The sequence below is a fragment of the Taudactylus pleione genome, unplaced genomic scaffold (assembly GCF_031769625.1).
Source record: "Taudactylus pleione unplaced genomic scaffold, aTauple2 ptg000353l, whole genome shotgun sequence".
Classification (NCBI taxonomy): Eukaryota; Metazoa; Chordata; class Amphibia; order Anura; family Myobatrachidae; genus Taudactylus; species Taudactylus pleione.
In genome coordinates, this window is record NW_028284754.1 from 1,402,497 (window position 1) to 1,427,156 (window position 24,660).

The window sequence follows — 24,660 nt, forward strand, 5'->3', positions numbered from 1 at the left end:
TGAGCGTAGAGGTGAAGTCCATATCAATCAATCAGCTACTAGCTGTATTTTAATAGAGTGTACTAGATAAATGATAGCTACATATCCATCTTTGTGTCATACAAAGTGTATTGTATGTCATAATTCCATCATATACAGGACCAGCGATCACAGTAAGCCTTTAGATGTAGCAGTGAGGTCCATCCTGTCTGAGCTGAATATTTTTATTTCACATGTGGGCACCATTCCAGAGCATTGGAGCAAGACTGGGAGTCTGGGGGAGCATCAGAAGAACATAGCACTGCCCTGAACATATATGTACATATTGGTCTCGTTATGCACTGGATAGTGTATTATTATGCAGTATTAATAATTAAGCCTACAGATGGTCTATAGCAGTGCATCCTTAACAGTGCATGTTTTCCAGATATCCTTGTTGGTACATAGATGTAATTTTTTCTGGCTGACACATGTTAAAAGACACACAGGTGGTACTAATAATTTAATTTGTGATACTGAGAAGAACATACAGTGCTAGTTAAATTCAATTATATTACTATTTCTATTGCAGTCATGGTGTGGGCTGGGGAGAAGGGTTTCCAGGCAACCAGAAACCCCCCATGTGTTTGCCTATGCTCCTCCTATATCTATTAGAGCGGACATACAGCAGGGAACTCATTAAGCAGGGGACTGTTCAACTACACAAAATGGATATGGAAAAATGTCAAGGTGAGTGTTTTTTTTAGCGCTAACCCCTATATATGTTATAATATTATTCAATAAAATTTAAAAATGTATGTAAAAGGACAGATAGCATATATGATAATCCAGCAAAAAAGGCAATTTATTAATATGCACAAATACCCTCTAAAAAGGAATAAAACACTTCAAATCTCAATAGCATACATACAGTTACCCTTTTAAAAAGGAATAAAAGACAAATAAACAGCAGTTAAATTATGAAATTACCCTAAACAAAGGGAATAAAATATACTGATTAGTCACTGGATAAAGGTAAGATATTCAGTGCCATAGGCATAAACATGGGGCCCCTTAACCATCCGGACATAGGACCTCCAAACAATATTACAAGGGAATAGAGATGTGGGCCCCAGTGCTTACACTTAGTTGTACCATTCCAGGATACACACAGTCCCAGCTGCCAACATGTTTATACCTACATCAGTCTCTTTATCAAGACATGCCTTGATAAAGACCCTGGGTCCCTAGGGCTGGAAAGGGGACCCAAGTTTATGCCTATGGTATAAACCATTTCCATTTTTTTGCCCTGAATAACTTACCTTTATCCAGTGACTATTCAGTATATTTTATTCCCTTTGTTTAGGGTAATTTTGTAATTTTACTGCTGTTTATTATTCATATGTCTTTTATTCTCTTTTAAAAGGCTAATGCTGCTTACCCACATAGCGACATGGAAACGACAGCACAATTACAACATTGTAATCGTTTCCATGTCTGTGGTGTTCCTACACTGAACGTTCTCGCGTTCAGTGTAGGGACATCCATCATCCCCATACATGCTGAACCTGATGATATCGTCAGGTTGACCAGCATGTACGGGCGATGATAGATGTCGGAAACAACCAGCACGCGCGCACATCGCTGGTCATTTCCAATCTAAATCTGCCTGAAACATGAGTGATTTGCAAGACATTGCACGATAACGATGTTGTTATCGTGCAGTCGCTTGCATAAATCGCTATGCGGATACATGGCATAACTGTATGTATTTTATTGAGATTTAAGTGTTTTATTCTCTTTTTAGAGGGTATTTATGCATATTATTAAATTGCCTTGTTTGCTGGATTATCATATTTGCTATCTGTCCTTTTACATACATTTTTTCATTCTATGAAATAATATATCATATATAGGGGTTAGGGCCAAAAAACCAATCACCTTGACATTTTTCTGTTTCATTTTGGTCCTTTTTGGTGAAAGGTTTTAAGTGGTTTTAGGACGCTAGATATAAAACACAGTATGTAAATAATAAGCATTGCGACTATACTTTTTTCAGTTGCAGATGTCTGTTTGGAATACTTATTTCCATTCGAACTGCTATATTACAGAACATCATGTTATATAGTTTAACTAGGCAAATAGATGTGGTGTTTGTATTTAATAACATGCTATTAGGAAAATGTGAGTATTACATTAATATAAAAATAATATTCTGTCTTATATAAATTAGGGATGTGCGCCGGACCATTTTTGATAGATTTGTTTTTGGATTTAGCTCTGATTCATTGTACGGTTTTGCATTTGGATTTGCCAAACCTGCCGTGTCTGGATTTAGATTTGGATTTTTTACAAAAATGTAAAAAAAAAAGCTAAAATCATATAATTTGGGCTTTTTTTGTTCATAGAATATTATTAACCTCAATAACATTATTTGACAGTTGATTTAGACCACCTCACAGCTTATAATATTATTTTCACCATTATTGGCCAGAGGTTGCAGTGAGCTGACTGGTTACTAAGCGACAAAGCAGTGGTGCAGTGGCAGACACCACAGTTTAAAAAACATCTATGAAACATTGCCACACAGCAGTGGCAGAAATGAAAGGTAGTGCAAGATGGAATTGTCCTTGGGCCCTCCCACCCATCCTTTATGTTGGTTATTAAAAGGACAAGCACAATTTAACAAACCAAGCACTTTTGTGGCTGAAGTGCTTGGTTTGTTTGGGCCCCCACAAAACAAGCTACCAATCAGCTTAAGGCAACAGCTCTACAGTGGCAAGATTTTATTGTCATTGCCATCCTCACCCTCATGTGTGTGCATCATCCTCACATAATATTAATTCATCCCCTCTAGAATCCACCATTACAGAAGACTCTGTAGTGTCATGTAATTGCCGGGAAAGGTCTTCCTCATGGAATTTCCAGTTCATTTTGATGAACATCATCTTTTCCACATTTTGAGAATGTAGCATCCTACGCCATTTGCTCACAAGGTTCCCAGCTGTGCTGAAAACTGTCTGAGTACACACTGGAGGGTGGGCAGCTTAAGTAATGCAAAGCCAGCTCATACAAGGGCCTCCAAGTTGCCTTGTTTTCATTCCAGTACTCGAGAGACTCTGTGACATTTCTATTTTTATGGTGTCATGAAAATAGGGCCTGATTCAGAGATGTACGCTAACCCAATGGTTAGAGCACATCTCCAATGTTTGTAGGTGTGCGCATGCACAGTAGGTGTACTACACAAGTGCAGCCCTCTGACTGCGAGCCCGCTCGCAGTGTGTTCCAGTCACAGCCTGATTGACAGGCTGCAGCATTTCAGAGGCAGAGTGGGGGCATTCCCTGGCAGCATTCCCAGAAACAAGGGCATGTCTGGAGGGACGAGTCCAGGGTTTGCATGGGTGCCTCGCTAGCTGCCAGGACCCGGCCAGGCTGCAAGAAGCTTTAGCTCCCACATCCTGGCCAATGGAACCATAACAACAATCGCAATCGATGGTTGCAATTGTTTTGATGGTGACCCCAGGCTGTGACCTGGGTCACAGCACTGGGATCATGCAAATGCAGCAAGGAGGTGTGTGACACCTCCTTCTGCATTTGCATTTTAAATGGAAGGAATTGCACAGCCGCTTTTGTGTGGCTATGCAATTCTGTGCATCTCTGATTCAGGCCCATAATCTTCCACCATTCTCTGGATGATGATCGTATCAGAAGGAGTTATGGTAAATGTATCACTAATGTTGGGGAATTCTTTTAGACCCAACCAGATGTCAAAATGTATGGTTAACTTATTTGCATCACCACTGAGTCTTTTGGGAAAGCTGATTTTTTTTTTCTGGCTGCTGCTGAAAAAATTGAAGGAGGAGATGTCGTAGTGCTTGTGACACTTGCCAACTTGCTCACCAGTAGCTCTTTGCATCTTTTAAGATCTGGGTTAGTTGAAAAGAAAGACACAGCATACGACTTAAACCTAGGATAAAGCATGGTTGCTAAAATGGAGTGATCAGATTTCAAGATTATGGCCGCCCGTTGATCTTGGCAAAGTGAATAAAGTAATTGATCAATAAGTCCGGCATACTTTGCATATTTGCTTTGTTTAATCCCTCCTTCAATTTCTCAAGCTGATTTTCCAAAAGCCTATTTAGGGGAATCACCTGACTCAAGCTAGCAGTGTCAGCACTCACTTCAAATGTGGCTACTTCAAATAGTTTGAGCACCTTGCACAAGACAGAAAGTACTCTCCACTGTTTTGGGCTAAGGTACATTCCCCCTCCTCTCCCAATGTCATATAGCTATGGATTGCTTTTTGCTGTTCATCCATCTGCTGAAGCATATAAAGGATGGAGTTCCACCTTGTTTCCACCTCTTGCTGCAGTTGATAGCAGGGCAAATCAAAGTGTTCTTGCAGGTGCTGCAATTTCCTGCATGCTGTTGCTGAATTCTGAATGCTTACAAAGGGCTACCGCCCAATTAGTTACAGTGCTTAAAGACACAGAGTGCTACTTCCCAAGTAATCACAGTGCTTATACACACACAGCAGGCTACTGCCCAAGGAGTCAAGGTGCTTATACACACAAAGGGCTACTGCCCAATTAGTCACTTTGCTTATATGCACAGAGGGCTATCTCAATTTCTATATCATCAGCAATACTTATGCTGCTCATCCCCACAAATACATAGGGAGCAGAAACTGTGGAAGGTGGCTTCTGAGAAAGGTCAGGCTTACACATAGAACTCATGGCCACACTTCGGCTGGGTACACACGTAAAAATTTTCTGTCCAACCATCCAACTAGTTGATTTTTTTAGAATGAAAATCTGGTAAGATATGGGAGTAAATGATGATCAGTAATTTGCTCCTAAATGCCGGAAAACAGATGAAAATGGTCGTCAGACAAGTGTGTTAAATGTTTGATCTAAACCACAGGTTCTCAAACTCGGTCCTCAGGACCCCAAACAGTGCATGTTTTCCATGTCTCCACACTGAATCAAGTGAAATAATTAGTTCCACCTGTGGACCTTTTAAAATGTGTCAATGAGTAATAATTACACCTAAGCACCTGCTGGGTGACCTGCAAAACATGAACTGTGTGGGGTCCTGAGGACCGAGTTTGAGAACCACTGATCTAAACAATTTGTTCAAACAACAGGTTTTGTCCATTTTCCGGCATTTGGGAGCAAATTGCTGATTGTCATTTGCTTTCATACCTTACCAGATTTTCATTCCAACCAATCAACTAGTTGGATGGTTGGACAGAAAATCTTTACGTGTGTATGCACCTTAAGACTCTCTTCAGGGATTTCTGACATTTGTGTTTCTGAACGCACAGTTTGATCTGCTGCCTTATAGGTTTTCAGTTTCATTGTCATGGGAGGCAGACGATGACATGTGCTGAACCACCACTAAGAAATAAAGGCCAGTGTAGGCTTGTAGTAGAGAGGAGGCAGATGTAGAATGTTTGGAGAGGAAGATGAGCCGAGCAGCAGCATTGAGCATGGATTGAAGTGGAGAAAGGTGGGAGTCAGGGAGGTCAGATAGGAGGTTACAATAGTCCAATCTGAAGATGATCATTGAGTGGTTGAGGGTTTTAGTTGCCTCCAGTGTGAGAAAGCGTCTGCTTCTGGAAATTTTTTTGAGATGGAAGTGGCAGGACTGTGAGAGATACTGAATGTGTGTCCTCAAAGACAGAACACTTGGGGGCTAGAGGAGATAGTTGTGCCATTAATAGATAATGAAATAGTGGGAAGTTAGGTTATGGGTGAGGATGGGAAGATTATCAGCTCAGTCTTAGGGGCATATACCATTGAGAGTGAGGTTTAGTGAGGTAAAAACCTTCACCCCTCATGCCCAATTTAGGAATACCGCAAGTATGTTTGCTCCCGATATGCACGGTATCCAAGTTGAAAAATAGAGTGTGCTGGTTTTTCAGCTCTGAAAACCCAGCGCCGCATAAAAAAAAATTAATAATTCACTTACCTGCCCAGAGGTCTCCAGTGGCCACCCCTCTACCTTCTTACTGGAGAGGGGGCTGCTGGGAGTCCTGGGGGATACTGTGAGGCTCCAGGAGCTGGTGGGAGAGGCAAGGGCTGCTGGGAGATGTAGTTCTCCCAGCGACCATTCCGGGGGCCACACGGACACTTGGAGGCACACTGACAGTGGGGGTCACACACACACTCACCATACACACTTACAAACACCACAAACTGACATAGTCACCGTGCTGCAGAAAAGCCAGCTCCTGACACTGGATGAAGACAGCGCTGCAGAAGGTAAGTAATTAAGGACTAATTAGAAGGTTAATTGAAAACTTCCAATTGCTTAATTAGTCCTAAGAGGGGGTGATGCCGGGGTCCCAGAGCAAGTCCCTCTGATTTTTCCTATAAATAACAATTTTAGAAAAAAATCACACTTGCTTTGGTGGTGCGTGAAAAAAAACTTCCCGGCTCACATAAAAAAACAAAAAACTGACACCTAATTGAATTGCAAAAAACCCACACATGCAGGAAAAAGCTTCACGCACAAAATTGAATATAGCCCTTAGACATGTTAAGTTTACGAAAACACAGGGATATCCAGGAAGAGATACTTTACCAGAGAGACAGTTGGAGGTACAATTGAGAAAAGAGGGGGAGAGGTAAGGGAAGGAAAGTTTGATCTGACCATCATCAGCATAGAGATGATATTGGAGGCTAAAAGAGCTGATGAGTTCACCTAAAGAAGATGTATAGAGGAAGAATAGAGAGGTCCAAGAACCGAACCTTGGGGAACACCTACCATTAGTGGAACTGGGTGGGGGAGCAGAGCTATAACAAGAGACAGAGAAGGAATGGTGAGAAAGGTAGGAGGAAAGCCAGGAGAGGGCAGTATCATGTAGACCAATGGAATGAAGGATTTGCATGAAGAGAGGGTGGTCCACAGTGTCGAAATCAGCAGAGGTTGAGGAGAATGAGCAGAGAGTAATGGTACTTGGATTTGGTAGCAAGGAGGTCTTTGCAGACTTTGTGAGGGCAGTTTCAGACTGACTGAAATGGGTTAAGCAGGGAATAGGAGGAAAGAATGGCTGTAAGGTGGCTGTAGACAATTTGGAGGCAAAAGGATGAGAGATTTAGGTCGGTAGTTGGAGAGAGTGTTAGGATTAAGGTTAAATACTCTCTCCAGAATTGGAGAAGACCCTTGCAGCGATACATCTGTTTCAAAATTGCTTGCAGTATCAAGCTTGAAAATAAGCAAACTGTTTTTGTTGTTTAGTCCATTTTATATTATCTAATTGTATTAAAAGCTAAGTTTTAGACAGTATTGTCAGAAAAGAGTGCACCAAAAAGGAATTATTTTTTGTAGTTGAACCATTTTTTCTCGAATGTTTCAACACCCACTGTATGAAGTATATTGTACTTTCCAGTGGTGCACCGCCAACCATTGAAAAATTAGATTCATTTTCAAACCCTTAGATAGAGGACAAATAAGATTGATTCAATATGCTACAAATGTATTAAAAAAATATTTTTTGTGAAGAATCAACAAAACCTCCTCCATATTCCACATTTACCTCATGTGGAATTAGCTGACCCTGTCACAATAAATAAATATATATAATAAAGAATCCAAAAAGGAGGCACTCTGGAGATTTTTCAACATCTAATAAAAATGTCCTTTAATTTATCAGATGTTGAAAAGCCTCCAGAGTGCCTCCTTATTGGATTATTTACATTTGGCTGTGATTTACAACCTTGGAGTGCACCAGAGCAATTGCTTTGCATTACAAGGAGTGCCGGGTTTACTGGATTTATATATATATATATATATATATATATATATATATTACATACAGTACCAGTCAAAAGTTTTTTTAACATAGTGCATTAATACTGAAGACATCACAACTATGAAATAACACATATGGAATTATGTAATAACAATTAAACAATGATAGCGCCAATCATCTAACCCGGACCAAAGAGATACAGACAAGTTGATAAAATGCAATTTAATGTGTATATTAACCACTTGCCTTGCATGGTCGTATCAGATATGTATCAGATCGATCAGCCCGGCGTTGGGCTGATCGATCACTGCTAGCAGCGATCGGCCAGATCACTGCTAGCAGTGATCGATCAGCCCAACGCCAGCGCACCCACCTCCGACTGCTGCCGAGGGGACAGAACAGCCGCCGGGTCAATAGAAAAAGCAGAGCTGATGGCGCTAGCAGCAGCCCAGCGGCTTAAGGCAGAGCAGAGCAGCTGCCGGGCAGAGAAGGACAGCGCTATCAGCGCTGTCCTTCTCTCTCTCCACCCCCGCTAGCAGCAGCCCAGCGGCTGCAAACTATACAGAGAAGTCGCCGGGCAAATAGAAGTAGCCAGGCAAGTAGAAGGTAGCGCTATCAGCGATGACCTTTTCTCTGCCCCGCAGGCCCATTGTCCGGGCCTGAAAATGGGGACTCATCAGTGGTCCCACTCAGTAAAGCTCCATAGCGGCTACAAATAGTAGAGGGAGCAGCTGCTGGCCAAAGAGCCTACCTCTCCTCTCCCTCTCCCATTTTTGCAAGCCCCACCCCCATGAATATCAGCAAAGCCCTGGCCTATATATATATATATATATATATATATATATATGTGTGTGTGTGAATGTACAGTATATATATATATATATATATATATATATACATATATATATATATATATATATATACACATATGATATATACACATGGATATATACATATACTGTATATATATATATATATATATATATATATATATATATATAAAAATGTTACATGTCAACCTGAGATGCAATAGCAATCGGGGTGCATCCTGAGCTCTGTAAAATGTGACTGTAACTGTGTTCTTCTCTGGACGTTGGAATCCAAATGCAATTCACTTTGCTTTGGGAGCGCTCCATAATCTTCTATGGATGAATCTTTAATCTGCACAGTGACAGGTTTGTATGTTGTCACAATAGCCAATATTGCAATATTACCAGGGAGTTTCCTTTGGTAACATCAATGTTGCAAGGCTGGAGACAGAGACACCATTAACGTGTTTCTTTCTCTGAGAATTCCTTCTGAATAAATTCTCACAGAGAAAGAAACACGTTAAGTGTGTCTCTGTCTCCACGATTGAGGGAACATTCACCATCTTCCCTATGGGATGGAGTCCTGGGTTGCAAAAAAGGATCCTTTCACGCAGGTGCACTAGACCCAGCAGTGCTATGAAAGTAGAAGGGAAATGACTCAAGGAGACAGCTTGTTTTCAGATCAGCTGTTTACACTACGGAGAAATTATGAATTGCTCCGATGCTCTCAGAGAGTCAAATTGCTTATTAATGGGGGCTGCCCATAACCAAATAATTAGTAAGTAGCTTAAACATTTAAAATATGCAAGGCCAGATATACCTGAGAATAATTAGTTACCCGGTTTAGGATTTTTATTAGTTGCAGTATGATTAGCATAGTTTTAATGTTTGATGATTGTAATGTAGTAGTTTAGATTCATGGGTTAACTTTATATAGTTTTTCTAACATAGCTGGATGTTAGCCAATAATGTGACTAATGGGAGATGTAAAATTGAGTTTATACTGTATATGCAGTGTATGGATTATATTACTTCTTCTTGGTAGTGATGATCCGCTAATTTTTCACCATCAGCAATTAACCTTCAATGGTTAGGCTACACGTATGCTCAGACAGCACCCCACGCATGTGCACAATGGGGTCAGCCATCACCATCAGGGGTCAGCCACTGGTGTTCTACCAGTTGACGGGGAAAACACTCACCATTGCCATCAGATCATCGATGGTTGCAAAACATTATTGCTCAATGGCCACCCCCTGCCTCTTGGATTCTAATGCAATTTGTTTTTTTATCGACCCCTGTTGGTGAGCTGCATTTAGTTTGAGAGGTGTTATTGGTTTTGGATTGGGTATGAGATCCCGGCAGTCGAGATGCCGCTAGTCAGAATGCTGACAGCGGCATCCCATCTTTCAGAATCCCGACACCCATAAGAAAATAAGCTAAAATAAAAGAAAATAAGTCTAACCCTAACCCCTACCCTAACCCTAACCTCCCTCCCCGATGCCTAAACCTAACCAGTCCCCTAGTGCCTAAGCCTAACCTCCCCCTCCCTGGACCCTAATCCTAGCACTCCCTCCCTGGTGCCTAAACCTCACTTCCCCCAAGTTGCCTAAACCTAACCTCCCCCTCCCCACACCCTAATCCTAACCCTCCCTCCCCGGTGCCTATCCCTAACCATTTGCTAGTGCCTAAACCCAACCCGCACCCTAACCCGCCCCTAACCCACGATACTTACATTTTGTGCCAGCGGATGGTATACTAGTGCTGGGATCACGACCTGTCAGGATTTTGGCACCAGTATTTAGACTGTTGGCATCCCGCATGCCGGTATGTGCCGACTACGTCCCATTGGCTTTTGTGTGGATGGTAAAGCATCATCAGCAGATATATGTGGTGCATAAAATGTAGCAGGTTGTACTGTGAATAACTGGGACTGCGGTATGTGTCTTCTATTCTTTTATCAGTGCATCTGACAGATACATGTTTTCATTGCCACCTTTAGCTTTTCTGCCCCTTTTCTAATTTACTTTAACTAAATTGTGTCCAATATTTCCCTATATACAAGTCTGAGTGTTCATTTGTAGATTATTATGTGGTTATCAGTATAAGTGTAACATATTGCAAATGATATAAATCCTCAACCAGTAGTCGGCTTTATGTGTTTCAGCTGTTGAAGATTTGAGACCTGAGCTGATCTGTGGAGTCAATGAAATGAAAGTCTCATTTAAAAAATGTCAGCTGAAAGGTCTGAAGCTTGATATCAGTAGCATCAGTATAAAGGACGGCAGCTGCTTTGGATATCAGGATGACCCCATCACAGACACATTTTCCATATTGCCTCCACTTCAAGCAGGAGCATGCGGACTTCAAATAACTGTATGTGATATTCTATAATAAATATATTTTTACAGAATTCTAACCCTCTAACATTTTAAATGCTAAGGTACATATATATATATATATATAGGGTGTGATGCGACATGCCGGCGGTCAGAATGCCGCCATCAAAAATATGACAACGGCATCCCGATCATTAGCATGCTGACAGGGGCTTCGTAAGTACACTAACCCTACTCACTTCAACTCCTGCACCCTAACCTTCCCCATTATTGCCTAAACCTAACCCTCTCGCTTAGTGCCTAACCCAAACCCCCCCATGGTGCCTAAACCAAACCCCCCCTTTTTTGCAGCCTAACCGTAACCTCCCCCCACCAGAAACTATCCCTAACCCCCCATGGTGCCTAAACCTAACCATTCACCCCGCTGTGTAAAAGTATACTACTTACCAGCTATAAAAACATTTGGGATGCCAGCTGTCGGGATTTAAGCATCGTGATTTCAAATCATGTTGGGATTCCGATGCCAGTCTTCTGGCCGTAGTTCGGGATTTAAGCATCAGGATTTTGATTGCAAGCATCCTGAATGACGGCATAGTAACTACACACATAAATATTATGGGTGTGCATCGGCCACTTTTCATGTTTTGGTTTTGGATCTGGATCTTTCTTCGTGTTTTGGATCTGGATTGGTTTTGCCAAAACCATGCTTCCGGGTTTTATGTTTTGGATAGGTATTGTTTTGGTAAAAAGCATAAAAACAGCTAAAATCACAGATTTTTTTTTTTTTGTTCCTACACGATTATTAACCTCAATAACATTTATTTCCACTAATTTCCAGTTTATTCTGAACACATCACACCTCACAATATTGTTTTTAGGCCAAAAGGTTGCATGAGGTAGCTGGATGACTATGCTAAGCGACACAAGATGGGGGCACTAACAAATGGCCCATCTAGGAGTGGCACTGCAGTGGCAGACAGGAAGCCAATCAGATTTATGGTGCTGTTTGAAAGTAGCACGGACCCAGGATATCTGTGCTACATGCATCTGTGTGATTGACACAGAGCATGGACAGGTCTGTGCTGCTGTGTATTTCAATGACACAGATGTATGCATGGACCAGGAGATCTGTGATACTTGCATCTGTGTCATTGACACAGAGCACTGACGGGTACGTGAGACCCGTCTGTGTTGCCGCTGTAATAATAAAAAGTGTAAAAAAAGAAAAAATGCCCTCCCCCAAAAGAGCAACCAGTCCCGGGCTTTAGTGACCCAGCACTGGGTGTGCTTAAATACAGGGGACAAATGACGTAGGGGTCCCCCATACTTAAGCACCACCAGCACCTGGCTTGTCAGAACCAGCCCTGGTTGCCAAAATACAGGGGACAAATGACGTAGGGATCCCCTGTATTCTGTGCAACCAGCACTGGGCTCTGATCCAGTCCTGGTTCTGGAAATACAGGGGAGAAAAATGAGTAGTTTTCCCCTCTATGTTCCAGAACCAGCACCAAACTTTTTCTAGTGCAGGGGCTGATGCAACAGCCAGGGGAGCCCTTTCACCGGGCCCCCCAGCCGCAGCATCAGCCTTGACTACTAGTCAGACCAGGACGGTGATCCATGGGGAGCTGGGGACCCCCCAATAAAGGGGTCCCCCCCTCCAGGGCACCCCAGGCCCAGGCTGATAGCCCAGGGCTATCCCCACCACCCCAATGAACGGCTCCTTCCATTGTAGTCAAAGGTGGGAAACCGCAGGGTAAACTTTAATAACCCTGTGGATCTCCATTGATTAAATGGAGGGAGGCATTCATTGGCTGAGAGACGGGGGATGACCTCTCTCAGCCAATGAATGCTTAGCGGTGGGGTTTACATGGTGATATTCTGCCACTAAGCTGTCATTTGGGAAGTACCGTTCTATTGAATGCAACTTAGTACTTGGTTTGCGATTTTCGGGGTTTTTTTTGCCAAGTCCGTGGGATGCCTACTTTGGAACAAAGAGGACAGAACGTTGCATAGGAGATGGTGAGTATGTTTTTGTTTCACAGGTCCCCTATGGATACTTTACCAGAGAAGTGGACCGATGCTACATAGGTGAGTATGTGTTCTTGTCTGTGTGTATGTGTGTACATGTGTGAGTGCATGTTTGTTTAATAAACTTATACTGTGTATGTCCTGTGTTTATTTAAACATTTCTTTACAGGTGAACTACAGGTACCAGTGGGCCCTTAATGCCCTGCAGGCTGGTACTTGTGGTTCTCCAAGTACCAGCATGCAGGGCAGGCTTGCTGAGAACTGCAGTTCTACTTGTAAAGACAATGTTTGCTATTCTTTATTTACACCACACCACACTATCAACCCGCCACCCACTGCCACCAGAGGTTTAGCCGGGGATAGCCACCCACTGCCACCAGGCTGATACCGGGGATAGCCCCGGGCTATCAGCCTGGGCCTGGGGTGCCCTGGAGGGAGGACCCCTTTATTGGGGGTCCCCAGCTCCACAGAGATCCCCGGCCTGGGCTGACTAGTGGTGAGGGCTGATGCCTGGTGAAAGGGCTCTCCTGGCTATGGCATCAGCCCCCCGCTAGAAAAAGTTTGGTGCTGGAACATACAGGGGAACTCTACTCATTTTTTTCCTTCGTATTTTGGCAACCAGGGTTGGTTCTGACAAGCCCAGTGCTGGTTGTGCTTAAGTACGGGGGACCAATACGTCGATTGTCCCCTGTATTTAAGTACAGCCAGCACTGGGTCACTAAAGCTCTGGGCTGGTTACTCTTTTGGGGTGTGGGCACTAATTTTTTTTTTTTAAAGCGGCAGCACAGACAAGACTCACGGACCCATCAGTGCTCTGTGTCAATCAATACAAGAAAAAGAGAGAAAAGCGCTCTGTGGTAGGGGAGTATTAAAGGGTATATGTGTGAATCTGTATAAGATCTAATTATTGATATTTTAATGGTCGTGGTATTCTATGTGTGGTCTTTTATGTGGATAAATGAATTGCAACAGGTGGGAAATAACTTGAGGCTGGTTGTTGAGGATGAGCGGGGAATTAGTCCAAAGGTGAAAAACCCACAATGTCTTATGTGATTAAAACCGTCAGTCCATCTGGCTATAGCAGGTGGGCAAAAACTGTTGGCTTGATGTTATAAGACAAAAAATGATGTGATGATGGCCTTATTGTATACAGGAAGCTGGGACCAGGTATCCTTGTACACTCAAATTAGTTAATGTCAGTATGGCTGACCAATACAGGTAGACAAAAACTGGAGGCTGGGTGTTGTACTGGAACTGTATGTGGGTTTTTCACCTTTGGACTAATTCCCCGCTCATCCTCAACATCCAGCCTCAAGTTATTGCCCACCGGTTGCAATTCATTTATCCACATAAAAGACCACACATAGAATACCTCGACCATTAAAATATCAATAATTAGATCTTATACAGATTCACACACATACCCTTATACTTTAAAACTCCCCTACCACGGAGCGCTTTTCTCTCTTTTTCTTGTATTTCTTGCCATTAGGGAAGGTTAGGACACTTCCCGAGTAAGCAGCTAGTGGTAACATTGCCTTTTTCTGTGAGCGCTGACTGCTATTTCTTGTGTGAATTACTCTGTGTCAATGACACAGATGCAAGTAGCATGGATCTCGTGCTCCGTGCGTGCATCTGTGTCATTGAAATACACAGCAGCACTTTGTGTCCATCACAGATGCATGTAGCATGGATCTTGCGGGTCCATACTATATGCAAATAGCACCCTAACGCTGATTGGCTGAGAGCCGTGACAGATGGCTCTGTTAGCCAATCAGCCCTTTGCCCATTGAAGGCAATGGCATTTTTAAAAATGGCCGCTCAAGGCAAAACTTTTGCAATCCAACAAGACGATTGCGAGGTTTTGCCTCGATTACGGATCCGGGGCAGGAGGAGAGATCCAAGGAGCTCCTTGTTTGGGTGGGTTCGGTTCTCAGGGAACTGGACCCACTCATGCCTAATATATATATATGTCTAAGAAGCCTTAATGGGACATATAAAATTGTAAGATTTTTGGTCGATGAAAAAAAAAAATATATATATATTTTTTTTCTTTTTATTAAGAAATACAATTGAGATAGATATATATATATATATATATATATATATATATATACTTCACCGAGAGATGCAGCACTCCTGGCACGGAATAATCACAAATGCGTCAATGTAATAGTCTATTACGTTGACACATTTGTGATTATTCCGTGCCAGGAGTGCTGCATCTCTCGGTGAAGTATATTATTTATTTACTTGCGGGCACCCGGCCTATTCACGCTGTAAAGGGAGAGCCGGACCTCTGCATATGGTTTCTATATATATATATATTTTTTTTTCATAGATAAAAAACCTTATGGAATTATATATATGTGTGTGTATTCCACTAAGCACACAATTGTGTGAATTAGCAGCTCCACCATTTTGTGAGTGACAGCAATCTCACTCTGTGAGAGTGCTGATACTGTAGTTAACCACAGGGTGTGATGGTTTACCATATCTGTATTGAGCAAGGAACACAACCATTAAGGCATCAGCCTTAATGATCAGCATTTCATTGCTTTTTTAAGTTTGAGTGGCAGAAATTCAGTAGTTTTTGTGAAAATTCAGATCATGTCTAAGAAGCTTTTATGGGACATGTTAAACTGTAAGGGTTATTGTCTATGGAATCTCATTGATTTTTTAAAACTTATTAACTCTCAGGGTTTAGAGGAGCAAAACGTGCCACCTGCAGGGGAGAATGGCAACAAAATTGTACACTAGCACAGGTGGAAGAGGGGTCGGCACAGAGGAGGTGGTTTCGGAGGTGGAGAGTGAGAGACGGCTGCAGGGGCGGGCTGTAGGCTGGCAGGGTAGTGGCAGCAGCAGGGGTGCAGTGCAGTGGCAGCAGTAGGGCCATGCACAAGGGCAAAGGTGGGCAACAGAGGGTTCAATGGTACTGGGAATTCACCTGAAAAAATAAAATCAATAAGTCACATATGCATAGACACTTCAGTGAGATCCGTCTATGCATCTATGTTAAAAATGTAATGTTTAACTTAAAAAAGATATGCCCCCTCCCCCAAAGCACATCCAGCACTGTGCTAGTCAGAACCAGCCCTAATTGCCAAAATACAGGCTACAAATGATGTAGGGGTCCCCCATACTTTGCGCAACCAACAATGGGCTTTAATATGGTCCTGGTTCTGGAAATACAGGCAGAAAAATTAGTAGGGTCCCCCTGCATTATCCAGCACACCCCTGGATGGACAACACAGCACACCCCTGAATGGACAGCACAACAACACACCCCTGTATGGACAGGACAGCACACCACTGGACGGACAGCGCAGCACTCCTTGGACAGGATTCGGCAAGCAAATGATGAAATGGGGTCCCGTGATGAGGGATGCAAGCTTAAATGCATTGATCAATCCATGAACCAAACCCCATTATTTATTTATTATTGTGAGTGATTTAACAATGGTGAGTGCTGAGTTTTCTGTTTTTTAATTTACAGATTTTTATATATATATATATATATTCTGAAGGAGTAGATTACAATAGAGAGTAAGGTTTATTTTATTTGTGTTGTTTGAATCTTTGTTGAAGTATAAAAACCATAATATTTTTTGTTGCAATGTCTTTGTTTAATGTATAATCATGGACATGTCTTCACACTGCTTAAAAAGCCTCATTGACTGTTTTCTTATATAATATTCTAAGTGTTTTCTAAAAAAAAATTTGGGATTTTTCTGCAGGTAAATAGAACACATGCAATATATGAAAACCATCTACATATTTCTTTTAACTCTATTGGAATAATCACAAGAAATCATGAAATAAATGTAGACATGTATTGTGCATATCCGCTTGACATGCTGATCAGTTTGAATACAGCTGTGAATCCAATATTGAGGTAAATCAATTGCCACATCTCCTTTCTTCAAATCACTATTTCCCTTGTACATTCTTCTTGGTATAGGCTTGTAATATATATATATATATATATATATATATATATATAATATCTTGGGAACATTTCAAAAGCCCACTTTCCATAAATAAAATATTCTTGGCCAGAAGTCCTTTGGTGATTTTGGCACTGATAATATTCCTAAAATTGTAATGCAAAAATGTTTTTCTTTAATATTTTGTAACAGAAATATGTCTCAATATTTTTATAGTACCACAAATATCAGCATTGGAGGAGATGGACAATTTCAGGCATTCATGTCTCTTTATATAGACAGCACCTTTACGATCCCATATGAAGGACCTGCGGTTTTGCTGTCAACTGCATCTTTTCTATACGTCGGTGTTTTTTATCAAGGAGGAGATGTGTCACGGTATGCCGTGGTGATGAAGAATTGCTATGCAACACCGTCAGGAGACCCTAATGATTCTTTAAAATATTTCATAATCGCAGACAGGTACAGACAAAAAGTAAATGCTTAAATTAAACAGATGCAACAAAAATGCAACAACTAATATTTCCATAAGTTGGCGATACTATTCTGTAACAAAGCATATATTGCAAATCAAATTTATAATTGTTCAATACATGATGTTTAGTGACATGTTCTTATCTGTGCATTCATGCTATTAGTGCCCTTATCTGTGGCGTTATTATGTTCTCCCCATGTTTGATTGTGTTTCCTCTGGGGGCTTAGGACCACTCAAAAAGAGCACCAGATGCAAAATAAGTTCATCTCAGGTGAGTCTGCCTACTTAATAGCCAGGAAGCCAAACAGGAGCAGTGTCTTACACTGTTCCATCATGGATAAGAGACTGTTCCTGATTGTCTGGTCAGCTTGTGTAGTAAGTAGGTGGGCATTAACAAATATTTTGTTGTAAGCAGGGTACTATTTATTTTATTTATTATACAGCAGGTAGTGAAAGCACATGATGTGCTAATATGGATGCTGGTGCTCATTGGCATGTGTAGAAGTGACACAAGGGGTGACGCTTTGGCACTTGCCCCTCTGCTGGGTCATGGACTACCCCACTCACTACTCCCTCCTGGACATAAAGTACACTACTCACCTGCACTCTCCTGACTGCCCAGGTGAGTTGTGTACAGAATGTGCATGGGATGGGAGAGTACATGACCCAGTGGAAGGGCAAGTGCCAAAGTGGCACTCCCTGTTCCGCCATCTGTACATGCCTATTCTGGTTCTTATACTTTTACAAGTAAAACCATGCAATAACAATCATGGGCTATAAGTGGTTTGTGCCACATTTTATTGACAAAGGTTTTATACTAGATTTTTACATTTTAACACTGGTTATCTCAGCCAATGGTATCAAGAGATCTCTTGTCATATTCATCATTGGACTGAAACTCTCTAGGTGTTAATACTTATCTTATTATTGTCCGCTTCCTAGAGGGCTGGGTTGCTGATAAGTAGTGTTGAGCTATATAGGCCAGATTAAGGGTCACATGGGCCTGGGGCTGAAAATGATTGAGGGCCTATTGCAGAAAGGTGTGACTAGTGACATGTGGCCAGTGCCATAGACAACATAGACAGACCTCCCAACATGCCTTTTATATCACTTTCAGACCTCCCCACATGCCTTTTATATGAAGTGTGTGTTTGCAGTCACCTGTTACAGGTGCATTGCTTTTAGTAGGCCAGACAGTGACCTGTAGACCAAACCATAAATAGTTTAGGTCTGATCTGGCATGCCCATAAAGTTGCCATGACTCATGGGCTGTGTTGGGACCCCCTGTTCTAACCCTATGTTCACCTATAGTATCTACTATTTTTCTTCCTGAATAGCTTCCTCAATAGCTTACTAATTTTGTAGCAAATAAAAATTACTTGCTCTGTGTCTCTATTTCCTATTCATATGTTTAGTAATTTTTCTGATTAGTATTATTCACAATTTCTTTCCATAGCATCAAATACAGCTATGTTTATGTGTGTTTTAGAGCCTTTTTCTTCAAATACAATGCAGACAATGCAAACAACGCAGCTATATACATTAGACAGTTTCCTGTCCTCTCATCTTGTTCTTATCATGATGTGTTTGAACCCTGATGAAGATATCTTCTGTCTCTCTCTATCTCCTGCACCTTACATACTAACCATAACCAGTAGTGTTGAGATGCTTGTCAGTTAATTAATAATTCTTTCTCTTCTGTATTTTAATGCTGTACATGTTACATTTTGTTATAAGTATATGTAATATAGTCTATTTATTGCCTTGCATTTTATTTCCCTATTTTAGCTGCCCTAACAGACAAGACTCAACTATCAGTGTGTTAGAAAATGGTGTGTCAAGGAAAGGTCGATTTTCTGTGCAAGTGTTTTCATTTGTTGGAGATTATAACTATATCTACATGCACTGCACTATAAGTCTATGTAAAATTAGCACTGGATTGTGTGCACCTGTAAGTGTAAATTACATAATTTTACTATCAAACTTTCTATCAGCAGATGTTAGTCTACATTTCTACACTAGGTGAACAGATGAAAAAAACATATTTACATTAAAAGACATATTGGTGGGTAAAAGGCTCAGCATTAGTTAATTATTTAATGAACGAAGGGAAAAGGTATGGTGCAAAAAAAGAATGTCCCACTCCCTACATGCTATGTAGACATCTTGCCAAATTATCCAAAAAAAAGGTGTAGATTGGAGCAAATGCCAGCCCATCACCAACAACTCAAGGATTAGATGGGAGAAAACTGCTTGCTAATCACCAATAACTCATAGCTTAGATGGGGCCAACTGCCAGCCCATAACCAACAACTCAAGGCTTAGATGGGGACCAACTGCCAACCCATTGTCAGCAACGCAATACCTAGATAGTGGCCAACTGCCTGCCCATCACCAAAACATAAGGTTTAGATTGGGGCCAACTGACAGTATTGCAGAATCAACCTAAAGCCATGTATTGGCAGGGAGAGCACCCAAAGACCTACAACATTGTTACCAATCTTTCCTACAAAACAATAAAGCTGACAATCATAATAAGAGAGGGGGAGGGACTTCCAAAGAAGCAAGAGCCCTCCCAACCAGAAAATCACTATTATAAATCAGCAACTCCAAATCTTCACACCTTAAGTGTTAGAGGACTACATAAATTAGACCATAAAATGGTGACCACTGTTATAATTTTTAATACTTGCTCCTAAATGTATTCTAACTTATCCTAGAAGTTTAAATTCCAACAGGCATATAAAATACAGCAGTATTTAGCTAAGTTCTAGGGTAAAATATTTATATTCCTACCATTGTTTCATATTGTACTGTGTAATGCACAATGATATATTTCCATTGCCAGCATATCTAACCACTGAACTGGTGTAGTTGTTTGTAATGAGACCAGAGCCAGTAGTGCTCCCTCTGGCAAGTGGCATTATATTCTACCACATCAGCCGGTCTGTCCCCCAGCTTCTGTAGAGGAAATCTATTCTGCACAAGTGCAGAATGGATCTCCTCCTTCTGCTCCAATCCCCCTACAGTTACTAAGTGAGGAGAAGTACATAGTTCTTCTCCAATCTACGGTATGCTGATATCTGCATGTGCATCAGCTAAAGCTGGGTGGACTGATGATCAGTCCCCCCTGCACCAAGCTCCTCTGCGCTCTTCATTGAAAATGTGAGGAGGTGGAGCTAGGAGCAGGGGGAAATGATGAATGTTAAAATATTTTTTGTTTGGGGCAGACATAAATAAATAAAAATTGAAGACAGGTGGCAATCCAGAAACTTGTGGCTCAGTGAAAAAAACTTGTTTTAATATATCAATGTTATGGGGCTCACAGCCCCCTGTTCATGTTACACACCTGAAGAGGGGGTTGTGAGCCCTGAATTGTTGATATATTAAAACATGTTTTTTTCAGTAAGGTACAAGTCTCTGGAGTGTTGTCTGACTTCCATTCTGCATATTGGGGGGTTACATATCTCCTTAAGGAAGGCACCAGGGGCAAGTTGTAGGTATGCAGAGACCAGCTGAGTGCCAGACTAGATTGTGGATATATATTTTTATATATATATATATATATATATATATATTTATCAAGGAAAGGTCGCACTCTCATCAAATGTTATCCACAGCAGCGGCTGGGGTGTCCCCCAAAGAAGATGGCGTGCCAAGACTCCACCAATAATGTAGAATTGTAGAGAGGGGCACTCACTAGACTTTAAGAGAAAGTTAGTCCAGCTTTATTCTAATAGTTAGATAGATAAGTACCTCATCTATGTAACTATTAGAATAAAGCTGGACTAATTCTTTCTTAAAGCCTGGTGAGTGCCATTCTCTACAGTTTATATATATATAATGACATTAAAGAGTTTGCTTGATTCATGAGTATTACAAGTCTCAGAGTGCCGCTGAATTATGCTTGCTATATTTGGATGTATCACTCACCTTGGATGAAGGCACCTGAGCTAGTCAAGTTGGTTTTGAGCAACCAACGAGTGCCGGTCCATTTTTTTGGATATATATATATATATATATATATATATATATATACTATGACTATATATAGTATTACATTGGGAGGGACAATACTGAACTGGGGGTAAGGGTTGGGGGCTCTGCCAGTGGACCTATTACTTCTAGGCGGATGGGGGTTTATATTGCTTTTGATTTTTTGACACTGAGGGGGATATTTTTCATGTAGGGTGGGAAGTGAATTTTCAAACACCCCCTAGGTATATTTTTTAAAATTAAATATTTAAATATATTTTTAAAAATACTTTTTAAATATAATTACTTTTTTTTAAAAACCCGACAATTTCCGTGCGGTTTTGATGAAAATAATATATCATTTAAGTGGTTAACCACACCAGTGGTTATACAATTACAGTTTACAATATCAAAGCGGCTTGCACTCAGAAGCATAGTAGTATAATATATACTAAAAGTAATCTGACCCTTACATTTCCTAATTTTACTGAAAAACAGTACTATGTCACTACTTTATTTGATATGCACAGAATTTAAGTAAATTGAAATGCAATTATACAAGAACTGTAAATATTTTAATAAAATGTACTTGCACAATTAATACTTTGGTCAACATATAGCAAAAATGGAAATATTGATGTTGTCGTTAGGGTATACTGTAGCATTTATTATTTATTAAGATATTGAATCTAGATATACATTTCTATTACAGTCATGCTCTGGAATTGGGTCCCGAAGTGCATCAACAGACCAAAGCTATGATATGAAAGTGGGTCCAATAATTCGTAAAGGTATGTTTCCAAGCTGCAAGAAAATAAATGTCCTACTTTGTAAGACGTCATTGACTTAAAATGGATATTTAATTAAAAATATGAAATGGAGTTATATACGGTACCAAACACAAATACCAATTGTTTTATTATCCGACAATAGAGGGAAAAAATAAAAAATAAAATTAAGTAATATACATGTACCCATTTTCTGCAATGCTCCCTGCCGCCACCTCCAAATGCCAGCAGCATGTCAACCATGCTGTGGCTTTTGGTACACTGTGACCGTTGTCACAGGACCTGATCTGTAAATGCGCAGTACAGCTTCTGCGCATGCATAGATCAGAAAACATCAGTGTACTGGCCACATCTTTCTCTGTGACCACCACCACTTCCTTCTTTGCACTGAGTGCAGCCAATGCGAAATAAGTAACTATGGGCCTGATTCAGAGCCGCTCGTAAGCGGCCGCTCGTTTGTTCCGATCGATGTTCGCACAACTGCACATGCATACGGATTTTAATACACATGCGCAAACCAGTCAGTGCGGACAAAAATCGTGTGCTCGCTAAATAGCGAATGCCTGCTATTTTGAGTGACAGAATGAGGCGTATGTGGGAGGTAACAGGGGAAGGTGCTTGAAAACGGGGAGTGGAGATCAGAACGCAGGCATGCCTAAAGGTCAAAACGGGTGTTTTAAGGGTGTGCATAATTACTACAGCAGCGTCATCGACCACGTCACTTGGTTGTTTTATAGTTAGAACTGCTCGCATGATTGTGGTAGGAAAAACCAACCACAAGAATAGCGAGCCATCCGATGTACTCGATTAATCTAATATATAGCGGACATGACGTATGATACGAGCGGCCAGGGGGCGTTTGTTTCAAAATTACGTTTGCATGTTTTGTTCGCTCATTCAGACATAGAGGCGTGAACAGACCGCAAATAGCGAATGATTAATTTAAATAGCCAGCCCCTTTTTCTGGACGAGCGAGCACAAATAGCGTCCGGCTCTGAATCAGGCCCTATGTTCTTTTTTGTTTTTGTATATTGAATTGATTGTATGGTAAGTGCCATACAGTGAACATAGAGCTTAATTCAGCGAGGAATGCAGGTGAGAGAACGCACAGAGCCGACCGTTGTTTTCATTCTGCGTATGCATTGCATTGCGCATTCACGAACCAGTCAGTGCGGCTGGGTAGGTGTTTGCAGGGCATATGCAGTGAGCATGGAGACCCCTCCAATGTTGATTGACAGGAAGTGCATTTGTGGGTGGTGACCGGGGGTGGTTGGATGAATGCAGGCGTGCCTGTGCGTTTGGACGCCATTAGAGGGTCATGCATAATTAAGACAGATCAGTGTCATATGCAGCCAGATGGACTCGATGCACACAGAAAGTGGCCAAAGTTCTACGCAAGATCAGGTCAATCACTATTGTGCATATGGGTCCAATGGTTCTCAATGTTACCGATGTTTCCACCTACTTGCGGACCACTCAAGCTTTTAGTAAAGGGAAGTGGTCGGCATTATGTAGTGCTTTGTGTCTGCATCTTATGCTGCGGTAGCCGTGTGTATGTACTGATTAGCATATTCTCGCAGCAGTTCTCTCACCAACGTTCCTTGCTCAATCAGACCCATAGTCATTTTGTGGCTCCTAGTGTGCGCAGTAATTTATTCATATTGCTTTTTATCAATGCGTATGTCTGTTGTCTCCCTCAACAGTACATATCTGCTTATTGCAGGGTTTCCCCAATAGCATCTATAGTCACATTCTGCACAATGCTGAGAAGGGGAATGCTGTGAGCCCCTCAGCCCGGGACATGGCCAAAGGTAGGCGTGATCAGTGTGATCGATCCCCCCACAGGCATAGGAGACTGCTGTGGCTGCTGCTTAGCAGCCGCAAGCAGTCTCCCAGTGCAGCCCAGCATACAGCAGCATGTGCTGTGATGTAAGAGGGAGGGGGTGCACCAGAACCATGCCCCGCCAGGCCCCTTCATCAAGCACAGGTAATTAGTACCTGCTACCCCCTTCTCGGCACCCCTGGATATTGGGGGCATGGCTATGCCCCCTTTGCTGGACATCTGGCACCTCTATCTATTTATCTATCTATAAATCTATCTATCCTCATATCTACTTTACAGGGCTGGCTTTAGCGGTGTTCAATCAGTGCGGTCGAACAGGGATGCCATTTCATAGAGACACAGTCCTTCCAAATGTCCCAATTTTAGCAGTATAGTCCAGTTTTTCAGGGACTGTCCTGCTGTTGCACCCATGGGCTGAAGTGTCCCGCAGGTGGTTGAGAGGTTGGGGACATGCACCTCCGCAGCTCTGCTTTGCTAAGCAGAGAGCAGCAGTGCCAGTGAAGCTAAAAGGATGTGTGCGGCTTCCATTCAGTGCAGGGAGATGGCTGGGGGCAGCCCAGGTGCTGATGGAGTGCTCAGCTCGTCCCCAGCATGACATAAAATGTGATGTGTGCCATATGGACACACTCCCAAAATGGTGCCATCTAAGGGTGTGACCTACAGACAAAGACCATGCCCCCTTTTTGTCTGGGGGCCTGGGGGTGCCAACCTATAATGGCACAGGGTGCTTCTTCACCTG

At 41.7% G+C, this 24,660-nt stretch overlaps 1 protein-coding gene across 1 annotated transcript in view; it reads left to right on the forward strand.

The window, feature by feature from the left end:
• The window catches only part of LOC148508605 (uncharacterized), a 653,608-nt gene that overhangs the window by 614,244 nt on the left and 14,704 nt on the right, over positions 1-24,660 (forward strand). The window contains exons 25-29 of the mRNA XM_088444305.1: positions 10,694-10,902; positions 16,631-16,788; positions 17,057-17,302; positions 19,104-19,266; positions 22,003-22,081. Of these exons, the coding sequence (XP_088300431.1) occupies positions 10,694-10,902; positions 16,631-16,788; positions 17,057-17,302; positions 19,104-19,266; positions 22,003-22,081 (855 nt within the window). The remainder of the gene's footprint in view (positions 1-10,693; positions 10,903-16,630; positions 16,789-17,056; positions 17,303-19,103; positions 19,267-22,002; positions 22,082-24,660) is intronic.